The 23,034-nt window shown below is 36.7% G+C and overlaps 1 protein-coding gene across 2 annotated transcripts in view; it reads right to left on the reverse strand.

The window, feature by feature from the left end:
• Positions 1–358: 358 nt before the first annotated feature.
• Positions 359–23,034, reverse strand: part of ARHGAP5 (Rho GTPase activating protein 5) — a 39,877-nt gene continuing 17,201 nt past the window's right edge. For both annotated transcript variants that reach the window (XM_033143912.1, XM_033143903.1), the window contains exons 2-7: positions 18,123–21,997; positions 13,556–13,703; positions 9,406–9,483; positions 7,428–7,559; positions 5,193–5,298; positions 359–4,421 (exon numbers count right to left, since the gene is read on the reverse strand). In XM_033143912.1, the coding sequence (XP_032999803.1) occupies positions 4,091–4,421; positions 5,193–5,298; positions 7,428–7,559; positions 9,406–9,483; positions 13,556–13,703; positions 18,123–21,824 (4,497 nt within the window). In that variant the 5' untranslated portion in view covers positions 21,825–21,997 and the 3' untranslated portion in view covers positions 359–4,090. The remainder of the gene's footprint in view (positions 4,422–5,192; positions 5,299–7,427; positions 7,560–9,405; positions 9,484–13,555; positions 13,704–18,122; positions 21,998–23,034) is intronic.

Here is a 23,034-nt window from a genome sequence, read left to right on the forward strand (position 1 = left end):
AAGAAAGTATGTGAGAGGGAGCTGATAGCAGCTATAAGGAAGTGATTCCACAAAAAGCAGCCCCTTTCCTCCAGTGGCAGGAAGATCCACTAGATCTCAAATTCTTTTATTTGTGGAACGGCAAGTCTGGATCCACCCACTGTGTTCTCTTCATCAATGTACGTATAAATATAAATCTTGCTCATCTATATATTAAAAAGTATATGTTCCTTTCTCCCCAAATTGTCATACTACAATACAGCCTAAAACTGTATTGGAAACACCTTACAATTTGTTAAAAGTGAATTTCAAAAATACCCATTGCAGAATTTCACCATTGTTTGCCCTTCAGAAGTTGAATATGCAACTAAACATTATACACAGTAGGCATCTTAATGTTTTATTCATTGCATTCTGCATACAGATAAGCTTCACCGATATTTAATTCACTGTAGCATTCTGTAGGTGGTGTGACAAGATTACATGAATTATAAAGAACTTTAAAAGTATATATATATATTCAGCTGATATAGCGTCACAGTTACTGTAAAAAAAAAAAAATCACAATGGAAGCTAAGGCCTAATTTTTAAAGTTCTCCAATTAGTTCATTTCTTTACCATTTTAAAGAGAGATTAGAAACTAAACTCCAGTACCTCAAAAATAAACAAGTCAATGGTAGTTTCTAGCGACCAGTATTCAAGTAATGCAGAAAACATACAATGAGAAAAATTGTTGCTCTTCATTAAAGTTGTATACCTATTTACACTATGTTAAAATCCTTAAAGTTGAATGTAATGTAAAAATAATCTGTAAAACATCATTTAATATAAAATACCACTTATAATGTATTATGTGTGAGACTAAACATACTCATAAAATGTTCAAATACGCATTAGACACACAACAGCATGATGCTAAGCACAGCTATTTAGAAATAAGTCCCACCAACTTCAATGGGCCTTACTCCCTAGTAACTAAGCTCAGGATCATAGACTAAGGCTATAATCCATGTCACTGATTCTCAATGGAATTTGCTCAACCACAACTGTGCCAAGGACTGCAGCCTAAACTGTTTATTTCAGAAACGCACAGAAAATAACAAAGGTCAGTATGAAGCATGAGGAAATCAAACTGACAACTGTTGAGCACTGTTCACATTACTGTAACTGACCAAATTCACAATATCAATAAATTTTCTAGGACCTGAAACATGGGGGCAGGGAGTAAGCTATAAAGGATTGCTCCACTAGCCAAAATGAGCAAGCCAAACTGCGGGATGAGTAATCATTCTGTGTAGTTCAACTGTTTATAGCATCTATGACATGCATAGGATTTTCACAGATTATGAGGGGCACTTGGCCTCCAAAGACCATGTGTGTCTGATTTGCCTCCTGTTTTCACTTAACAACCAAATGTTTTAAGCGGGTATGTGTGTATGAAAAGCTGCTAAAGCAAAAACGACAGGCAAAAGAAAAGTGGGTTGCTGAAAGCCTTCTGAGTAGCACCCGTAGCACTTTAATTTCAATGTAAAGATCACAGAAGGAACAAGTAGATGACACGTGGAAGTATTTTCTGAAGTGTTAACAAAGCTTGCAACCTAGGGGCACCATTGAGTTTTATGTAGCAGCAGGGAGTGCTAAAGTTGCCTTCAGATTATGGGATATGCAGATACAGACATACTTGTGCATTGTTGTATGCCCTGTGCATTGCGGTAAGGCTGCCTTCTCCACCCCAATGCCCTGCAGGTATTTTGGGACTACAGCTCCCACCATCCCTCATCGTGCTGGATGGGGCTAGTGAAACTGGCACCCAAAACATCCTGGCAGGCACAAGGTTATGAAAGGCTGCTTTGATGTGACAGCCATGAGGGTGGATCATATTCTAGGCCTGCTAAAGAGCAGCATTCTAACTGGTTATAGGATAAGCAGAAGTTCCTAACAAAAATAGGTTGTTTCAAATAGTTGTCTATAACGACTTGAAAACAAGTTCTGCAAACCTATCTGATAGGTAATAAAATAGTGTATCAACACGCTGAACTAAATTACACTAGCTTACAAAAAATGGAATTCTAAGTGGAAAAACAAATCTCAACTTTCATTCTGTTAGACAAATTCTTTAAATGGATATGAATGAAAAATGTAAGCCTACTTGAAATAGAAATAAGCTTTTTCTGTACAGTTTGATGCTTTTGTTTAAACCATCTACAGTAGAAAAATAAATTCTTTAGCAACCTAGAAACAGTTTATAAAACTCTTGAAGTTTAATTTTTTTTCTTAACATGCCTATGTTAAACTGATAGCTATAAATAAAAGCTATTTAGACAACAGATGTAATGTAAAACAAGTTAATACTACGTTTATAGGACGAAATTTTATTCTTGTATTTATATCCTGTGTGCTTTGAATTTGAATAGAGGGTTTTTTGTGGTTGTTGTTTAAAAAAGATAGTTGCAAGAATATAACACAAATATCAAGATAATTTATAATATACAAATACTTAACAGCAGGAATCTTAGCTAGAATGATAAGCCAAGTCATAATTGGAAGTACAATACCTAGGACATAACAATTGAAAAAGGCATTTTTTATTTTTGAAAAATGGAGCAAAACTCTTAAGAAACTTAATTCTTAAAATGAAAATGCAGATCAATTCTTAAGCTTGAAATTCAAAATTGTTCTACTTGCTATATTAGATAGCAAACTGAATGAAAATTACAATAGTGTCTATAAGGTTTTCCCATCTACTCAAGATATCTCAGCAGCTGAAGAAATCAGGGGTTGTTGACTTTTTGAGCAAGAACAAAACTAAAAAAATATTTTTAGGATCTGCAATAATTTGTTGCATGATAATTAGCCTTCTATCACATTTACTGAACATGAAAGATTAACCAAGGATGTTTAAATTAAGCAGCATTCTTTTACAGCAAAACTTGTACCAATGTAAAAGAAAAATAATTTTAAAATGATGCAAAAACAGTAATTTTGAATTTTAGTACAACAGATCACAGAAAGAAAACCACATGAATACAAGTATCATTTTATGTACATATTAAGATGCTTCAGTACCCAAAGTATTTATTGCTATATATTAGCAATGCTTTTTTATACCTTTAAAGGGCCCCAGAAAAATATATATAGTGTATATGTTAAATTTAAGTCCTAAATCGTTTGGTTTAGCAAGTTTACACTACAACAAAATTTTCATTTATGTATGAAAAGTTATATAGCCTTATATGAAAATGTCAAACTATTTTCTATATACTAGATGAATTCCCAGTGGGAAAAATTAAAATTTCTAAAATATATTAGATTAGGTTTACAAGACCATCAATGATCTTTGAAACATGCAGCTGTTTACAGAATTAACAGTATTACAAAATAAGGGAAAAATAGGTAATAGCAACATTTTTGCACAATGGTTAAACTCACTTTTACAATAAGAATGTCCTTGGTATTGTGCTGTAAGAAAAAATAATTTTATCAACCCCTCAAACAAAAATGTCCACAGGTTTCTTGAAGAGAAATGGAAGGTACAAGAGTGTGGTATTTATAACAGTACAGCTTATGTTCTTTCTCAAACAAATTGTACTGTAGCATAAGTAGTTTGGAATTTACAAGTAAGATACAACTCTATTTTAGCTGTCCACAGCAAAAGGTTAAATGGGAATGAAACTGCCAGGAAAAAAGGACATTAAATAACAAAAACAGCCCTAAAGCAGGCTGTAAGCATTGAATGTTCCATAAATGATTTATTTAATCATTACATTTCTATAGAAAAGTTTTATTCACAATATATTGTGACAAACTGTCACAGGAATGATAGTGATTGCAATAAATGTTCATGCAACAGCAGCTTTGCACTTTAGTTATTTCTGGTTTTGTTTTTTAAATTAAACCGCTCCAGTCATGCTAATCAGATAATTTTGACCTGCAGTGTTTAAGAAACAAGGAGTATAGTATGACTACAACAGAAAGGTCTGAGCTTGAATCCAGATGTTGTCGTAAGTACTATCGTTGCTTTTGTATCTTGAAACATGCATGTCTAGTTTTCCTTTTCTATCCAATGCCAAGCTGCCTACAATCATCTTCTTTCTGCTATCAGTTGTTATATTTAAATAATCCCAAGAGGATCTGCTTGCAACTGTGGTTGTATCAACTGAGGTTGTAAAGGTGGCGGTAACTGTAGTGGTATGATGGGATCCACCATCTGCACTGGGTTGGAAGGTGGAGGCTGGTGTGCCACACTGTCAGAGGTTTCTAAAATTTCTCCACTATAGAAGAAAAATTGGCACTGTTGAATGAATGTCTCTATTACGGACTGAAGGATCTTGGTGGTTGACAGAAACTCTCTGTTTTCAAAATCAGGTCTCATTAATGTTGGCCAGAAACAGATAGATAAGTTATCTGCAGTCATAAGATTGGTTCTGCTTTGTTGACTAACCCTACAACAAGAATAAAAACGTTGAAAGCATTAATTGTTCATAAATCAAAATTAAGAAAATAAAAGTAAGTGCATTAAAAAATATTCCACACAATTGCCTTAAAACATCCAGCAGCAACAACTTTTAGATATAGGATCTGGTTAAACATTACATCCAGAATGCAGGATGAAAGAGAGCTAGTCTTGGACTTGAGTCTACCCACACCCATTCTCCCCAAGTGAACATTACTACCACATACAGTTTTATACAAGAACTCCATGGATCTGCTTTGTATCTGCATGGATTGCTGGATCGCGTAGATCTATTAACATCTACCCAGAAAGAATGGGCTGGTGTTAATAAAACATGGAAATGTTTTTACCATGCATGTAAGTTTACACATCAAAACCCATAGCTCAAAAATAAAAGTAACATTTACTTACTACAATACACATCCACATGCATCCATACAGAACACTAGACACTAACAATGTGTTACAAGAATACTGCAGACAAGGCTTTCTTGTGGCGTTATCAGTTTTCAAACCAATGTTGCATGTGGACATGGGTGTCATTGACATAGACACCATCACAGAACAGCAGTTTAAACAGGGGAAAATGGTATAAATAACTATTCCTTATAGATATTAACCAACAGTGCAATCCTCTGCATGTATATTCAAAAGTAATGTATGCTGTGGCCAATGGGATTCACATCAAGGTATATGTGTAAAGGATTGCATCCTAAATTCTATTAGCAATCATTTAATGAAAAATTTGGAAAACAAATACCTGTTCAGATGAGTTATTACATATCTGAAGACATCGTAGTTCACTGGATGGAATTTCTTCACAATTTCTTTTAATTCATAGAGCCTCTCTGTTTTATCAAGGATTTCTGTAGAAGAAAGGATTTTTTTGCCAAATATTGAAAAAGGCTTTGAATGTGAACAGTATTAACAACACTGTGAAGTTAAACAATGGCCCTCTGCTGATAAAGCATTCTATGCTGTCAGTTTCTTACCCTTCCTCATACAGTGGTACCTCGGTTTAAGAACAGCCCTGTTTACGAACTATTCAGTTTACGAACTCCGCAAAACAGGAAGTAGTGTTCCGTTTAGCAAACATTACCTCAGTCTATGAACAAAAGCCGAACCGTGGAAGGCCACCGGTGGCGGGAAGCCTCATTAGCGAAAGTGCGCCTCAGTTTAAGAACGGACTTCCGGAATGGATTAAGTTCGTAAATACAGAGGTACCACTGTATAGGCTAGTTTTGAGAGAGAAAGAGAGGCAGCAAGAAATGTTGTTTCAGTTTGAAAATGCTCAAAAGTAGAGTCCCTCTCTCAGCTACTTCTAAAAACACAGCAAAGCAGTGTACACCATATAGAAGATACAATGAAATTAAAATATTAATAAAACATTTTAAAAATCCTTAAGTACTGGTTGCTGTAAAAGAAATTCACTTTTCAAAGGCATATCTACTAAACAACAATCTGTACTGGCAGGGCCTTAGAAGTATTTTGGGCCCAAGTTGGCAACCAGTGCAGCTCGCTCAGCAACTGGGTTACATGTTGCCAATTGCCTCCTCCTGTGTGCAGTCTGGCTGCTACATTCTGCACTAGCTGCAGCTTCTGTAAAAGATACAAGGATAGTCCCACATAAAGAGCATTACAGTAGTCAATCTTGAGATTACAAATGCATGAATGAACATGTATTAAATGCTTTTATTCATTTATAGGAAGGCAATACTGAAGCCAGAAAATATTCTTACAGCATATTTTTTACAGAACAAGCATATAGACAAGCAGGTGGATTCTCAAATGCAGGTAGCAACCTGAGATTGGTGGGGCTGAGAAAGAGGTTGCTCAACGGATACTCCAAATAATGTTGATAGGTTTTTGTGGGTATATCCAGGCAAGGGGGCAGGCAAGTTTCATAAAGTTTGAAACTATGTGTTACAGAATTTTAGAACATTTATTCACAGTGGAAAGTTCCACAAATGTGATTCTTATTCATGGATTAATGCATTAATTTGTTCAGATGATAAACACTACAAAGCCTATTAGAAATCTCTCTAATTACCACACTCACTATTATAAAATGGCTGCATCAGTTATCTTTATAGATAAATTACAGGGAAATGTAAAATTCAGCTTTGTGGAAGTGCTGCTAGCGATATTTTTAAATGCTTTAGTAGGTTGTGTTTTACTAACTCGTGTTTTCAGTAAAATCCCTGGGAACTGAAGTCAGCAGTAAGTTATTTAGGATGCTGCTTCCTCATGTAATTCTACATTTAGCTATAAAATGGCAAAGATCTGTGCTTTTAAACAGCATGCATGGTTTTTTGCATGGGTGGCAGAAGTTTTCACATATATTCACAAGCACCAACCTTTGCTTTTCATAGAAGACAGCTGGGAATGCTACATGCTTATGGTTTTCTGAAGTGCAGCTACTATGTTTTATATAGCCATAATAGAGAGACAACCATCACCAATGAATTTTACTTCAATATTTATCACTATAAGCAGATTTTTCTATTTATTGGAATTTTCCAAAGATATTCAGAAACAAAATCTATTCCAGAAGACTGGGAGTGGGTTCCACTCACTGAACACTCCTGCTAATGAAAAGACAATCTTAACCAATTTGTGTTTCCCTCATGAGCTACTTGCACCCACAGAAGTAAAAAAATCTGCTCTGCAGTGTGGTGGGGACTTTGGAACAACATGGGAGGTGGCTTGGAAGACTGCCAAGCGAACAGAAATCAGCAAAAATAAATCCCCTGACTTCTATGAGCAGAACTCTCTACTGCATTGCTACTTCTTTAGCAAACAGCATGTTCAAAGACAACAAACAGGTTATCGTACCACAGCTATTTGAAGCAGTATAACACATTCTTTTTAGAAAGTGATCAGCATAACATCTTACAGTTATTTCAATTATTTACATTTTCCAAGACTTTGATTTAATGTTTTAACCAGTAATCTACAAAACAAGTGCCACAAAAGAAAAAAGAGAATTGCTTACTTGATGCTTCAACTAATTCTGGATGTAGTGAATAAGGAATTAAAGGATCTGGTAGATCTGCAAAGAAAGCTTTCAGAGCTCCTGCCACAGCATTTACTGTCACATCCATAGATTCCAGACTGATGTTATGATCTGTAAAACAACACAAAACAGTATTTTATTAATGAGAGCCATAACTACACATTTCTAAAAATGACGTACTGAACTATAAATACAAATCAGCCATTGACCACTCAATTTAAATTACCCTGGAATAATGGGCTATTGTAGACATGTCTGCCATAAGCACTGATCATAATTGCCAATATTATAAATCATCTATTCAGATGCTATGAAAATGACAGATTGCCCAGGTTTTTATACACTTACACACCAACCATAATCGGCATTATCATAATTTATCCCCCTTTCACAATTAGGAATAAGGACGAGATATTCTTACACCATGCTATCAGCAGCCACGATTATTCCCCACAAGAGAACTGTACAGACTAAGGCTGAAATCCAACATTGTGCAAGCAGACATCTGCTTATGCAATGGTACTTTGCATATAGACCCTACTGGATCTAATTTTGTGGGGAGGGGGCATGGGAGGGAGGCAGAGAGGAACACTAGCTCCAATCACATGAGCAGAAGTTCGTTTTGCTGAGGCATGGACACCACTGCATATTAGCCTAATTTATTTCCAAAGTTACACACTCTATTTATTTATTTTGCAAGTAATAGTACTTGAGAAGAAAAACCTTGTGTTAGAGAAAAGTGGCAATGGATTATTTATCACATCAACCTTCACACTTAAAACTGGTGAAGGAGGAGGAACCCACATATTCCAAAGTTATAGGATAACTTTTAAATAAATAATAAAGTATACAAGACTAAAGCACTTCCTTCGCTCCAATTCAAACCTTCTCCTTTGCAAGCAATACAAAAAGTGTATTTGTGCTAAATTACAAAAAAAAATCACTTTTTCAAAATGTGACACAAAGTTACTAATTTTTTGATACCAGAACTGTTGCATCAGCAAAGTAAAATATTTAGGATACACAGGTGGAGAGTTAAACCACAAACCTCTGCATCATTAGTAGAAGTGCAAGGTTTTGAGACAACATTAAAGAATTACCATTTTGGGGGGTAAAATGGAAAATCTGGAATAAATTACTGATTTACTCATCAAATCAGGAGTCCACAAATTAAATGTCCCCAACAGCCAACTATGATTTATATTCACTAAAAACTCTGCCCCACTCCATATTCAAGGGCAGATGTTTTGACTGAAACACTTAAATAAAGTTCAAACAAATCTAATGTCATGCTAAGTTTTGTAGGCACTCAGAAGCAGAAAGTCTTCCTAATCTTCTGAGCTCAGTAACAGAGAACAATGGTTTGAATGCAGAAGGTTCCATGCCCAATTTCTGGCATTTTGAGGGAGGCCTGGGAAAAACTCCTGTCTGAAAGTTTGGAAATCTCATTTCCATAGAATGAATCTGCTTCACTGTTAGAACCAAACTGACAGTTGTTACTGTAAAATTATGCTTTACTGCCTGTACAGCTCAGTTTTAAATCAAGCACTCAGAATTTTTTTGGGGGGGACAAGTAGGAAACGGAAGGGGTGGGGTTTTATTTAGATGCTGCTGTTCCTGATAAATTATTGTGACTTTCAAATTAAATTGGCTTATTTTACTGTATTCAACTTTACTGTAATCAACTTGTAGAAAAGCAGGCTACAGATCTAAACAGTAAATGAACAAATTATACAATTACTACACTGTTTACCACTGCATGTTATCTATACATTAACACGCAAATTGTAATTTGTATTTCATATAACTATATAAATGCACATTCTCCGGCTTCTGTGATTATCTGTTTGGAATGCAAAAATTAGATTGCAGGGTTTTAAACAGTGTATACAAATCCAAGAGGAAACAATCAAATACACCAAAAATTATTTGTGATGTGCATCATGTCTGCCATTACCTTGATCAAATTGCTTCTGAATGTTGTCTTGATCAGTTTTATTCCCACTAACACGATAGAGACCTTCAGTACATAGACCTTTGGGGGTGGAAAGCAAATGTCACATGGTTATATTTTGCAAATGAAAAGTTATTATTTCAGCGTAAGTAAAATTTTATTAAAATATTTAACTCTATCACAAACCTGAACATGAGTTCAACAAGTAGCCTGCCAAATGCTTTACTAGACTGCCTCTGCTATAGAGCAGCCTTTCTATTCTGATACAGAGGAGGGGTCCATTTAGTTATTATGCCAGATGCAGATGAGAGATAGAACACTCCATTCCTCTTAGAGCACTCTACTCACGTGCCTGCATGAAACTCCATGTTCATATTTGCATGCAATTCCTTGTTGTCTGCAGCTAACAGGCTAGGGCTTAAATACAAGACTTGCACTATTGATTTCTTCAATTAATATGGTTTGGTTTCTTGTTTATTTGCAATCCTAAAAATGCTTTAAGGAAAGCAACCCTCAGCTTCAATTCAGTGGGGATTACTTCAGAGTAAACAATGGTTGTAAAAATAGTAAGCTAATTCTAATTCATAGTGTGATTAATCATCAGACACTTTTAAAAAACAAAACATGCTCTACTACCTGCTCTCACAGTTTTATATTTTAATCACCATTAAAAAAGAAAATGCATACATAATTTACAGTCTTAACGACTGTTATGAATAAGCCCTCGTGCCAATGTATGTGATTTGAATTCCCATAACCCCTCTTCACTTCTTCAATCCCACCCAACACCTCACTCATATAAACCTAGTTTGTTACAAAAAAAAATTGTCAGCATTTAATGGACACTACAAAGTCTTTTTAGCAAAAACTTAACTAGCACTGGCAGATGCTGGCATTGCAATGCCCCACAAACAACACTCTCGGCACATGATTTGGTCCTCTCCTAAAGCCACAGTCTTTTAGTCAGAGGTCAGCAGCCACATAAATATGGCTTTTGATACCTCCTTGCAATTTACAGATGTTAATGTTCTATTGGATCCTGACAAACAGACAATTTAACTGGCTTCTAAGGGCACTCATAGAGGCTAAATGTCTAATGCCTCAATACGGGAAGAAGTCACAGATAGTATCTATGAGAAAGTGAACTTCCATAAATATAAGAAAGATGGGAAATTCTCTGACACCTGGATTCTTTATACATATTGATTTTTCTGCAACGTCTGAGCACCGTGTTCGTCTGGACCACCAACTTTTCTGTCCACCACTTCACATTCTCTCCCTTGTACACAAATAACATGTTGTATTGGTTTATAATAATTTTGTTTGTCTTGTTTAACTGTATTTGGTTATGTTTCAATTTGAAAAATTCAATAAAACTATTAATTAAAAGAGCTACTCAAAAAATAAGCCACCTCACTTTACAAATGCTCCAAACTCAACACATATCATACGCACTGAATCACAAAAGGAAATACAAGCTTCAGGGGGAAGAAAAGCTGTCAAAAACTGGACACAGGATAGATAAAAAACACACTTAAAAAAAAAGACTTTTCTTAAATAATTACTTGGTGAAATATTCCAGATATAAAAATGTTTGCCAGATAGTTAACCTCTAATTTGAGTCACAGTATTATAGAATTGTAGAGTTGGAAGGGGTCCCAAGGGTCATCTAGTCTAACCCCTGGGAGTTGAGGGATCTCCTAGCATTGGAAGGAGAAGGGAGGCACTCCATTGAACAAGTGTACTGTAAATCCTTCCACAAATGGAATGCATTACTTGGTATACCATCCTTAGAAAACTTCAGAATTGGTAGGTATTTAAATGTTAGGTATTATTGCACGTGTAAAAATATAAATGCTAGTTTTCATGCATTCTGAAAGTTATTAAAATTACTGACTCTACTTAAAAATAAAACATTGGAGATAAAGGTTGCTGTTAGTATATTCTATCAAATTGAAAGACTTTGCATCTTGTCCAAAACCAACAAAGTGTGATCGGCGCCTAAGCAGCTTGAATTCTTAAAATCTAAAAAAGCACCTGGGTCAATTGACGACTACAGCTTAATTCCAAATGAAAACTAATCCTACAGAACACTGTTAGAATCATTGTGTTACTAAGCCAACAAACTGAGTCTTGGGCTGTATAAATCATGCTACCTATGAGTAGTGTATATTACATTCAACAAGTGTGCAATCTTTGCTCCTGTGTACAGAAATAGTTGAGCTGCCCACTCATTCAGTTATTCAAACGTAACATTTAACGAGTGCACAATGTAGCATACTCAGGTTTCCTGCCAGCTAAAGGAAACTATTTCAACAAGACTTATTAAACGAGTCATTGAAGCAATTCCCTTTTACTGGCAACAAGGCAAGACATGCTGGGTCTGCTTTACTTCCTAAAACAGTTTCCTACCAAGGTTTACAATCAATGGAATGAGCTGTGACTGAAAGAGGAATGTTAAGTTTGTTCATTTGACCTCTGCTATTCGTAGAGAAGGTATTGTTTAATTTGATGTAGACATTCACATCACAACTCCGTACATGTTTACTCTGAAGTAAGTCCTATTGAGTTCAATGAGACTTACTTCTAGGTAGGTCTGTATAAATGTATTGAATGGGAACCAGGCAGAGGGCCTTCTCAGGAGTGGCGCCTGCCCTGTGGAGCGCCCTCCCATCTCATGTCAAAGAGATAAACAACTACTTTACATTCAGAAGACATCTGAAGGCAGCCCTGTTTAGGGAAGTTTTTAATCTGTGACATTTTAATGTATCCTAATATCTGCAGCTTTTATATAGCACTTTAGAACAAAGGTAGGCAGAAGATAGAAATCACACTAATCATATAGATCCCAATTCAAATTTCGTTGTAATCTTGCATGCTTACATTTGCATTAACAACATGTTTTAAAAGTGATTTTTCTGCATTTTAGATTTCAGTTTTTTCAGCAAACTCAAGTCTGTGGTTGAGGCCAACTGAGCAAAGTCAGGGAAATGTAGTAAGGTAGGGAGAGGAGACCACAAGACAACAGAGAAAAGACCATCAGCAGCATGTACAGGAATAGAAGAAATCTGCTCTCCTCCCAGTTCCATATTCCAGGAGTGATAAGAACATTAGAAGAGCCTGCTGGATGAGGCCCATGGCCCATCCAGTTTAACATCCTGCTCTCACAGTGGCTAACCAGATGCCTAAAGGAAGCACACAAGTAGGACATAACTGCCACTGGCATTCAGAAGCACACTGCCACCAATAGTGGAGGCAAAAAGTATCTAACAGATTTAGTCCAGGTTATTTTTCATGAATTTGTCTTATCCTCTTTTAAAGTCATCCACATTGGTGACCATCACTGCCCCCAGTAGGGGTAATGTCCATAGTTTGACTATGTATTGCATTAATTATTCTCTATCCACTTTCCCTATGCCATGCATAATTTTACACACTGCTGCTCCAACCAAACCCTTGATCATTTTGGCTGGCCTTTCCTGAACCTTTTCCAAATGTACAATATCCAGTTTGTGATGAGGAAACTAGAACTGTGCACAGTATTCCAAACAGGCACAAAGTAGGTTTGCATAACAGCATTGTTATATTGGCAGTTTTATTTTCAATTCATTTCCTATGATCCCAACATGGAATTTGCCATTTTTTATATCTGCTGCACACTGGGTAAACATCTTCATAAAGCTATCTACTCCAACCCCAAGGTCCTGTCCAGAGTCAATATAATTTCAGACCCCATGAACGTATATGTGAAATTAAGGGGTTGGTGTTTTTTTTAGTCCAGATATGTATCACTTTACACTTGTTTACAATGAATTGCATTTCCCATTTTACCACCCATTCCCTGAGTTTGGAGCTCTCCACGATCTTTATTTTTGTTTTAGTGACCCTAAAATTGTTTTAGTGACAATTCAGTAGCATTAGCAAACTTGGCTACCACATTGCTTACCCCAACTCTACAATATTTATGAACAAATTAAAAAGCACTGATCCTTCAAGGGTTTGCTTTAGTAAATATGTGAAAAGTATACAGTCCTCAGCACACACTTGTTATTTCTGTTACCACAAAGTATAAAATGATAAGAAGCGAACAAGACATTTATAGTTAGCTACCAAGAAATAGTACAATGCTACTGACGCTCAACTTGTGTCCTACCTGTATCTTCAATGAAATCCACACACTTCTCAACAAAGAGTGGTATAGGTTTTTCAGGTGTAACCAGATCCTGCAGGGGCATTCCAAAGTAATTACTTTCCCAATTTCTACGAGTTGGTGGATTAAATGTCTTGGTTTTCTTTTTTTGCTACAACAAAACAACAGCATTCTTAGCCAAGTATATCACTAAGGAAAGTAAAACTTTAATAATATCTACATAAAATCATACCTGTAAAAAAGTAATCGTAGTAACAGAACTAATTTTGAATATATTAATTTATAATGTATTCAATAAAAAGAGCACACAAGCTTTTCAACATTGTTAAAATCTTTCTGCACTCAAATTCATACAAGATGATAAAAGCTAAGCAACATATGGGAGATTATCTTTGATTGTGTTGGTTTCTGAAATCCCCCCCCCCTTTTTGAAGTTCCTTTGTAATATATGGAATATTACTTAGGTATATATATGGAAAGACTGGTAATTTTGTATATTATGGTTCAATGTAAGTATTTTCTTCTTTTAATAAGAAAACAATAAAACAATAAAGGGTAAATTAAATGTCCAAGAGTAGGCAGAAATGCCCCCAACCTCTAGCTACAGGCATCTCATGACTGTCTTATCTAAGTTGCTGGGCAACCTAGCAGGTAACACTGGGTAGAAAAGGGCTCAATCTCAGATTACTGTATTCATTGTTGAACAGTACAGGAGAATCTGTGGGAAACGTGGAAAAGACTATAGCAACAATCATGTGAAAATGTGGAACACTTTGTGAAGAGCTTGTCTGAGGGAAGTTGGACAACTTCCAAGACTTCTGGACTCAGAGAACTATGTCACTTGCAGGAATCTGTTAGCTGCTGGACTTTGGTGTAGTGGTTAAAAGCGGTGGACTTGTAATCTGGTGAACAGGATTCGTGTCCCCGCTCCTCCACATGCAGCTGCTGGGTGACCTTGGACTAGTCACACTTCTCTGAAGTCTCTCAGCCTCATTCACCTCACAGAGTGTTTGTTGTGGGGGAGGAAGGGAAAGGAGAATGTTAGCTGCTTTGAGACTCCTTAGGGTAGTGATAAAGCAGGATATCAAATCCAAACTCTTCTTCTTCTTCTTCTATGTGGACTTTGTTTCACTGAGGACTTTGTAAACTGGAACCATCTCTGGGCTCAGAGAGTGAAAACATCTTGTAGCAACTGCAAACAGTGTGTGTATATAGTGTGCATGTGCATGTTTGCACATTACACAGTTGCTTCCTGTGCTGAGCCTAACTGCTCAACTGAACATCCACAACACACAGCTCTATATGGTTTGGAATACCATATTAAACTTAAGGATTTATACAACTGTGGCTTAAATATCAAGTTGCAGTCCAATTTTTTGCCAATTTCCACTTCCAAGTGAAGCCCAGCAGGCCACTTCTTAAGATGTTTATGACGTATCTTTCCTTCTATGGCATGCTCTGGCATGGCCTTTCAATCAGGACACAAACAAGCACCCCTTTGCAAGCAGAATTTCACTTGTGTGCCTTTGGATCCAAGCCCCTATTTCTCAAGACTTATAATGCAAAACACTAAATAGTATGTTTCTATGAGGTGTGATAGCTCCATTCAGAAGGGAAATACTTTAAACTGGTGAAGATTACCGTAACTATGGTTCCACCTTTTTTTCTTTCCCACACTGTACAAAATAAAGTGTTCTCAAACAAATTAACAAAATGACAAGAGAATATTAAACTGTTTATAGTTAACCACAGTGATAGCTATTTTAGAGCAAAAAACTATTTACAAAATTTCCCATGTTCTCTGTAATAATACTGTAAAGCAAGCCAACACTATATCCATTGCACAGATCTGAGGCTGATAAATGGTACCTTGCATTTAGGCCAACATACTATTCACCAGCTCACAATGGCTTTCTTTTAGAAATATTTGCACCGACATTTTTCCATGTTTGTGATTATTATTTTAAAAGCTTCACTCTTTGAAATGACCAAACCTACTGATTTTGTTAATGTTGTAAGAAAGGGCATCATTCAATGTTACTGTTTGGCATAGGAACTGAAGCAGGACCATTTTGTTGTACTCATGTAGAAAGATCTGATGCTCATAGAAGATGTTGAGGAGCCTCTTGGTAGCTGCTGGGAGATTATCTCACATGGCTCAGAATGGCATCGCAGCAGCTACCACTAAACTAAACTCATATTTGACCTTTTTTGCATTTTGCTACACTGTGTGTCAATTCTGATGTTCATGCAAAGATTTGCATGAACAATTTCTTAAAGCACTGTACAAGGCAGAAGTCAGGATAGATATTAATGATATGTCAGGATTTCATCCTAATTTTTACTCATTCAAATAACCTCCTCAGTAAATCATTTGCAAACCAACTGCCCTCTCCCTTTCCAGCCCCAGGAGGAGTGCAGGGACCATTTGTGTGACACACTAAACATTACAGCCAACACACTAAAGTGTCGTGAAACACAGTTTGAAAAGCTCTGGCTATAGGTTACAGAAACTTTTTAAAAAAATTAAAAAAAATTCCTTCCAGTAGCACCTTAGAGACCAACTAAGTTTGTTCTTGGTATGAAGTATCTGAAGAAGTGTACATGCACACGAAAGCCCATACCAAGAACAAACTTAGTTGGTCTCTAAGGTGCTACTGGAAGGAATTTTTTTTATTTTGTTTCGACTACGGCAGACCAACACGGCTACCTACCTGTACTAGAAACTTTTTAAAATGTGAAAGTTTACAAGGAAGTACTGGTAGTAATACACCAGGTTGACTCCATTTCTTAGGCTTTTTCCACTGCTTGAGCTGAACTTTGCCCGAAGAACTTTTTATATAAAGAAATAATCAGTACCAAGACATTGCAATTCTATAAAGCAATTCTAAAATCTAAGACAGGCATAGGCAAACTCGGTCCTCCAGATGTTTTGGAACTACAACTCCCATCATCCCTAGCTAACAGGACCAGTGGTCAGGGATGATGGGAGTTGCAGTCCCAAAACATCTGGAGGACTGAGTTTGCCTATGCCTGATCTAAGAGTTTGCCTGCACTATATAGACTTTTAGAATTATTACTCTAAACAATATTTAATCTCTTTTAAACTGCTTCTCTGTGCACAGGAAATATTAGAAAAACCAGAACTAATCCCCACAAAAGTCCTTTGGGGCCAATATCTTTTCAAAACTAACCATACAAGCTATTAAAACATGTAGAAAGCTGGCAAAACATTTTATCTGCAATACACACTTTTATTCAGTAAAGTTCTTCAACTGCCTGTGTCAAATAATTATCTGAAGAGACAGTCAAATAGTGCCGTAGGCAGGTTTTAATTCAGGGACTCCTCCCTGCACAGTACTCTTTTGCATACAACACTCTTTAAAAAAGTGCAATCATAGAAGAGTTTTCACAAGTTGATTGCCCAAAGATTGCACAACAACCTACTATGCCCAATGACAATATACATCTATTTAACAACACTGTACCCTGCTTATGTATAAGATTCACAGGTGGCCACTGCCAGAACAACACAACACTGGACTAGATCTGATCTGACACAGCACAAGACCATAAAGGAACTTCCAAAAATAGCTGATAATTCACAAATTATTGTATTACAATTTGAAGGGAACAATTACTCATCCCACCCTTTCCACATTCAACATACAAAGTTCACAAAACAGTTATTTCAAATGTTGACCTCACTGACATCTGAAACACTACATATTTATTATCTTTACAATGGCCAGTAATAAAGCACTATGCTAAACCTGCTGTGCACTGAATACATGCCACTTTCTAATTAAAAAACAAATCGAAAACCTGAGCCCAACAATAGCAGTGCATTCAGCATTAAGAGAAAGCAGAATTATTCCTACATGCTGTAAGAGTTCTTCTACCTCACCAATAGGAGTAACATTATCCTAGTCACTAAAATATGCCATTCTGAATAGCCTTCTATATAAATTTGTCAAATCTAACCAGACATTCCTAGAAAGAGTTACAGGTAGGTAGCCGCGTTGGTCTGCCGTAGTCGAAACAAAATAAAAAAAATCCTTCCACTAGCACCTTAGAGACCAACAAAGTTTGTTATTGGTATGAACTTTTGTGTGCATGGTATCTGAAGAAGTGTGCATGCACATGAGTCTCATACCAATAGTAACAAACTTAGTTGGTCTCTAAGGTGCTACTGGAAGGATTTTATTTTATTTTATTCCTAGAAAGATTCTGCTATATGAAACCAAGGCATTGGGTTGTAACCAACACTACATGAGCTGAAATAATCTTTCCCTCCCCCCACGCCCCTCTATACCTATGAAAAGCTTCTTCAGACATCAAGGGGACCTACCAAACAAAACACTCTGAATCATCCAAGGAAGAGAAGGGAAATCACCCCAAATCAGACTGAGGAATATTGTGTAACTTTGATGCAAGATCCCTCCATCCAATTTTCCTTGGGGCCTTTTCCCAGCCAGACAATGCAATCATCATTTGATAAGGCCAACTTGCACAACTCCAAAAAAACCTTAATGCATCGTTAAAATAAAAAGTTTTTTAAATGACTTACTTTTTTGTCTTCTTTTACTTTCTGAGTTTTCTTCTTCATCTTTTTGTCATCTAACTCTTGATCTGATGTAATAGCAGGGTTATCAATGCCACCTTTCCATGTTTCCACTGGGGACAGAAGGGGATCTTCTTCACTGCCTCGATGTCTTCCTTTTCTTTTAGTTTTAGACGTTGTAAAAGCTTCATCATCACTTGCATCTGAATGTGCTCTCCTATAATAAGATTTGGCTTTGATGAACAGTGTTTTAGATTTGTATTTGTATTTTGAAGGTCTTCTTTCGCCGTGGGTCTTTGACATTCTGTCAGCAAATCCGTTTTCTTCATCTCCTTGGGTATTATTTATAGTAAATGAGTTTCGAATTTTAATCATGCGATTCTGACTATCATCTGGAATTGCGTAGATATCATCAGTAACACCTCTGTGCTTGAAAATGGTGTCTATAGGTTCTGCATAATTATCAGACTGATCTAGATCATCAGATGGTGCCAGAGTTGTTCTAGTTTTTCTTGGTTTGCCAATACCTGCCTCAATAGTTTTTAACAGGTTTGGATCTAGTTTTTTCACATTGGGCTTGAGTGCAACTGGTTTTGGCTTTATTGGAGGAGGCACTTTATGGTTGCGTTCATGATCGTGACAGTTAAGTGGTGTGCTATGAACAGGGTATTCATTACCTTCCAAATCGAATCGATCTTTTGGGATAAGCTGTACATCATCCCCCATAGGGCTGTAAGGAGGTGGGGCTTCAGTATCATCTTCTGAATCTGGATAGTAATTGTATGTAAGAGCACCTCCTCTGGGAGAATGCAGGAAAACATCCTCACTTGTATGTGTTGCCTCTCTTGTACTATCAGACATATAAGAATTTTCAATCATGTTTTTCTTCTCTAAAACGTCACTGAAGAACAATGTGAAAACCTCAGTCTGACGATGATATTGAGATAAAGAATACAGAGCTGTAAATTTAGCTGTAATCTCAGTAGCTATATGTTCACCTTCCGTCATTAATTCTTTGATAGCCTCAATCTCAAAAAAGTCTGCCTGACTATCAGTAACAGCCACCAATTGGACAGGAATAGTATCCTGTACTTCTGAAAGAAATGCTCGAAGCATTCCCATAGATGCCTTCCGTTTAGCAGAGTAAACTAGTATATACCCATGAACAAGTTCATCTTTTCTTACACCGATTGAAGAATGATATGACAATATTGTTATCTGTATTCGCCTCCGTTTTTCACCTATAATTTTATCCAGCATGAGGGAATTATTCTGACCAGCCTGAGCAGCACTACAGGAATGAGAGTCAAGAAAGGGTGAAAGAATAAGATCCACACTGAATGGATCTCCACACATGGCACACATGACAATTCTCAAATCAGCTTCCGAAAGGTCTTTAATTGTAGGCATGGGGCTTACAACATCAAAATTGTGTTTAACTGCTTCCAGAACTCCCCGCAAAGCTTGTTTTATTTGAGCCTCATTAAATTTACGTGGGTAAGTACCAGCTGGCACATCTATAAAAGGACACTGCAACTTGTTTGCCAATTGCTGTCCTTGGTGTCTCAGAATCGGCAAGTGCTTGCTAGCACTGTCTCTTTGATTAGCCAGTATTAATGTAAATGGAAGACTGGCCATATATTTGTCTCTTCTTATCTGAGATGCTTCGGTCCTGATTTTAGTGATCGAATCTCCAATAAAAGTGAGTGATTCAATTGAATTAAACACACAGAAACATCCATGTGGTTTGAAGGCAGAAGTCCATAAGTGACTTAGAAGATAAGGTGACTTTGCATCAACTGGCCTAAGATCAAGTTCATATATCTTTCCATCTAAGGCATACTCATCATCCGTGGATTGAGTCCGAATCTCATTTGCCAGCTCTTGCGCCAGACCATCTTTACCCAAAATGAAAATATTAACTTTATCAATATTGGCACTATCGTGATATAAATTTAAGCGGCCGTGGTCCAATTGCAAGAGACTTCTGCCAAGCAACTGTTCTACTTTAATGTCCATACAGTTTTGGCCACTGAGACATGTTTCTTTAGTGGGATGATACACAAACCCTATGTGTTTTAATAGAAGAGATTCTCTATCAGGTGCAAGTTTCTGTAAAGCTTTGTATCTAGGCTCTTCACTCAGAACTGCATGAATTTCACTCATTTTATCAGAACTAGGTGTTGCATTCAAATCCAGGTCATAAAACAGTTCTGAATGCTCAAAAAGCATTTCCTGAAATTCCTCTTTGGCTTTTTCAACAATTTCCCGTTGATGTCTACTATATACTTCCCTACTATCTGCCTCTGTAATATATTTAAAAGCTTCATCCTCCATTACAAAACACATAACTTCTTCCCAGGGTTGCCCAGGAGAAATGAACTGTATTTTTTCAAGTGTTTTTTTGAACTTCTCCTTCATTTCAACTCTCCTTTTTTCTGATATTAGATGCTGCACGTGGTTTTGATAGACTTTTTCCGCTTCTAGTGTGCTCAAAAGGTCAAATGGAATTCTCCTGTCATTCACTTTATCTATGTGATCAGTTTCATCCCAGGGTGTTTTCTCCAGCACCACAAAACATAGTTGGAAATCTGGCCTTTTTTCCATTAATTTCAAAGCTTCAGACCAGCTCAAATGCTCAATCTCTTCAAGATTTGACAGAAGTGTGTTAAAAGCTCTTGGTAAAGTATTAATGTATTCATCTCTTCTTTTTCTTATATGCTCTTGCTTAAGCTGCTCTATGTGTTTTGAAAATGTATTTTTGGCCTTTTTTGTTCCCTCTAAATTAATGTATTCTTCATAATCTGGGTGATTTTTCAGTTTATTACTAACAGTTTTCCAAGTGGCATGATAGTCTCTCACAGTCTGAACAAGTTTCTCAAATTTATCCGTTGAAGTCACAACAAGTTGCCTCTGTGTTTTATAGGCATCCAGATAGGGAATTATTTTAGGCTTACCCCGGGTTTTATCCATCATTTGTACCAGTGCAGTAAAACACGTCTCTACGTTGACATTGAATCTTGCTGATGTTTCTACTACCAGAAGGTTCTTCTTATTTGAAGCAAATGCCTGAACCTCTCGTAAATAGTGTTCCACACATTCATCACATTTAGTTGCTGCTATTATTATAGGCTTTTTAGATTTTGATAGCTGAACATAGAGGTTATTCACAAATTTAAGTTGGTCATCAAACTTCCTATTGCATCCTTGACTTACATCAATGCATAATAAAAATCCATCAATGTTTAACTTCCCTTCAGGCATTTGCTTTTGCTCAAAGTCTTGCTCCAACCCAAGCTGATCTGTGCAAATATACATAAGTTTTTCTGCTGACTGCAATTTGGTTGCAGCTGCACGCTTTATATATGGTTGTAAGTTCGTACTCCGATGAGGCAGAAAAGTCTGATCATCAATGAACTCAGTCTGTTCAATAACATGAATCTTGCAATCTATTCCATCCTCTCCACATTGTGTTACGTCACCCCAGTACAAAAAGTGATCATTATTAACAACTCGTCCACCAAAGTCAATTGTGCTAAGCACAGAGGTATGTTCGGGGTAATATTCATCTGCTTTTGAACGCACAAATCTATTGCACAAACACGATTTCCCAACTCCACAGTTCCCCTTATCCTTTTCAGTCCCCGAAAGTCCAATCACACTAATAGCATAGGAAGGGGGACGAGGCTCTTTGTTCTTTGCCATCATAGTGTTCTTCTCATCCTTCTGTAGTTACCAACACAACCAGCTGTAGTGTTCATTCTCAAAAGTGATTCTACACACTAAAAATTTATCTCCAATTTTTTTAAGGTATTTTCAGTTCTTCTTGGATTCTCATGCTTGCAGTAAACTTATATGTTCAGATCAAGTGGTCCATATTTCTGAAAGGGAAAGAAGAAACACTCTGTCAATTACAGTTACTTATAGATCTACTTTCAATGTTTCAATAAATTCAAACACACACACCTGATGCTTTTAAGTAAGTTAGATATATAAAAATGGGTATGTAGCTCACATGTCCACACTTAAATACACCTTACATGCATTTAGTGCTCTTATTTTAAGCACATTTACATAAAGAACATGTTCCATCAACATCAATGGCACTTACTTCCAGTTAACATCCCTGATCAAACAAAGGCAATCCAAGGAAACACACATGCAATTATATCTGGTCCAGTGTACTGGGGTCCAAATAGGATTCTGCTGCTCAGAAAGAGCAGTCAATACTCATTGCTGCACTTATGATGCTTATACAATAATAACAGGAATCCTATCCTCCAATAATTAGATAACCAATGTAAAGCTAACCATCCACTATGAACTTGTCTGGGAAGATAGTCACATAAAACAGAATGAATGCAGCCAGTTTCAACACACAAAGCTCTTTCTACTGCAATATTGCACTGATTTCAACTGAACTCACTTCTAATTAACTGCATTTAGGACCAGAACCTAAAATATGTTTAAAACACATACAGTGGTACTTCTGGTTGTGAACACGATCTGTTCCGGGGTGCCATTCGCACCCCGAAAAATCCGCAACCAGAGCAGCGCTTTTGTGCATGTGCGAAGTGTGATAGACCACTTATGCGCATGCGCGAAGAACACAGAATGCTTCTGCGCATGTGCAAACTGCACATAACGCTTCTGCGCGTGTGGTGAAGCCTAGAAGTAAACATTTCTGGGTTTGCTGCGTTCTTAACCAGAAAAAAACGCAACCTTAAACATTCGTAAGAAGAGGTATGACTGTATGTTTCAGCAAGGGTGATTTCCCCCTCCTTTCTAAACAATGAGGTTTCAAAAGGCAGAAAGTTAGAAAAATAAAATTATTATTTAAAAAAAACACTTCAAACAGAAACATGGGGAATCTAGGAATAATTACAAACATTTAATAAATCTAACTTCCAAGTGTTAC

This window comes from Lacerta agilis, chromosome 1 (assembly GCF_009819535.1).
Source record: "Lacerta agilis isolate rLacAgi1 chromosome 1, rLacAgi1.pri, whole genome shotgun sequence".
In the NCBI taxonomy this organism is placed as follows: Eukaryota; Metazoa; Chordata; class Lepidosauria; order Squamata; family Lacertidae; genus Lacerta; species Lacerta agilis.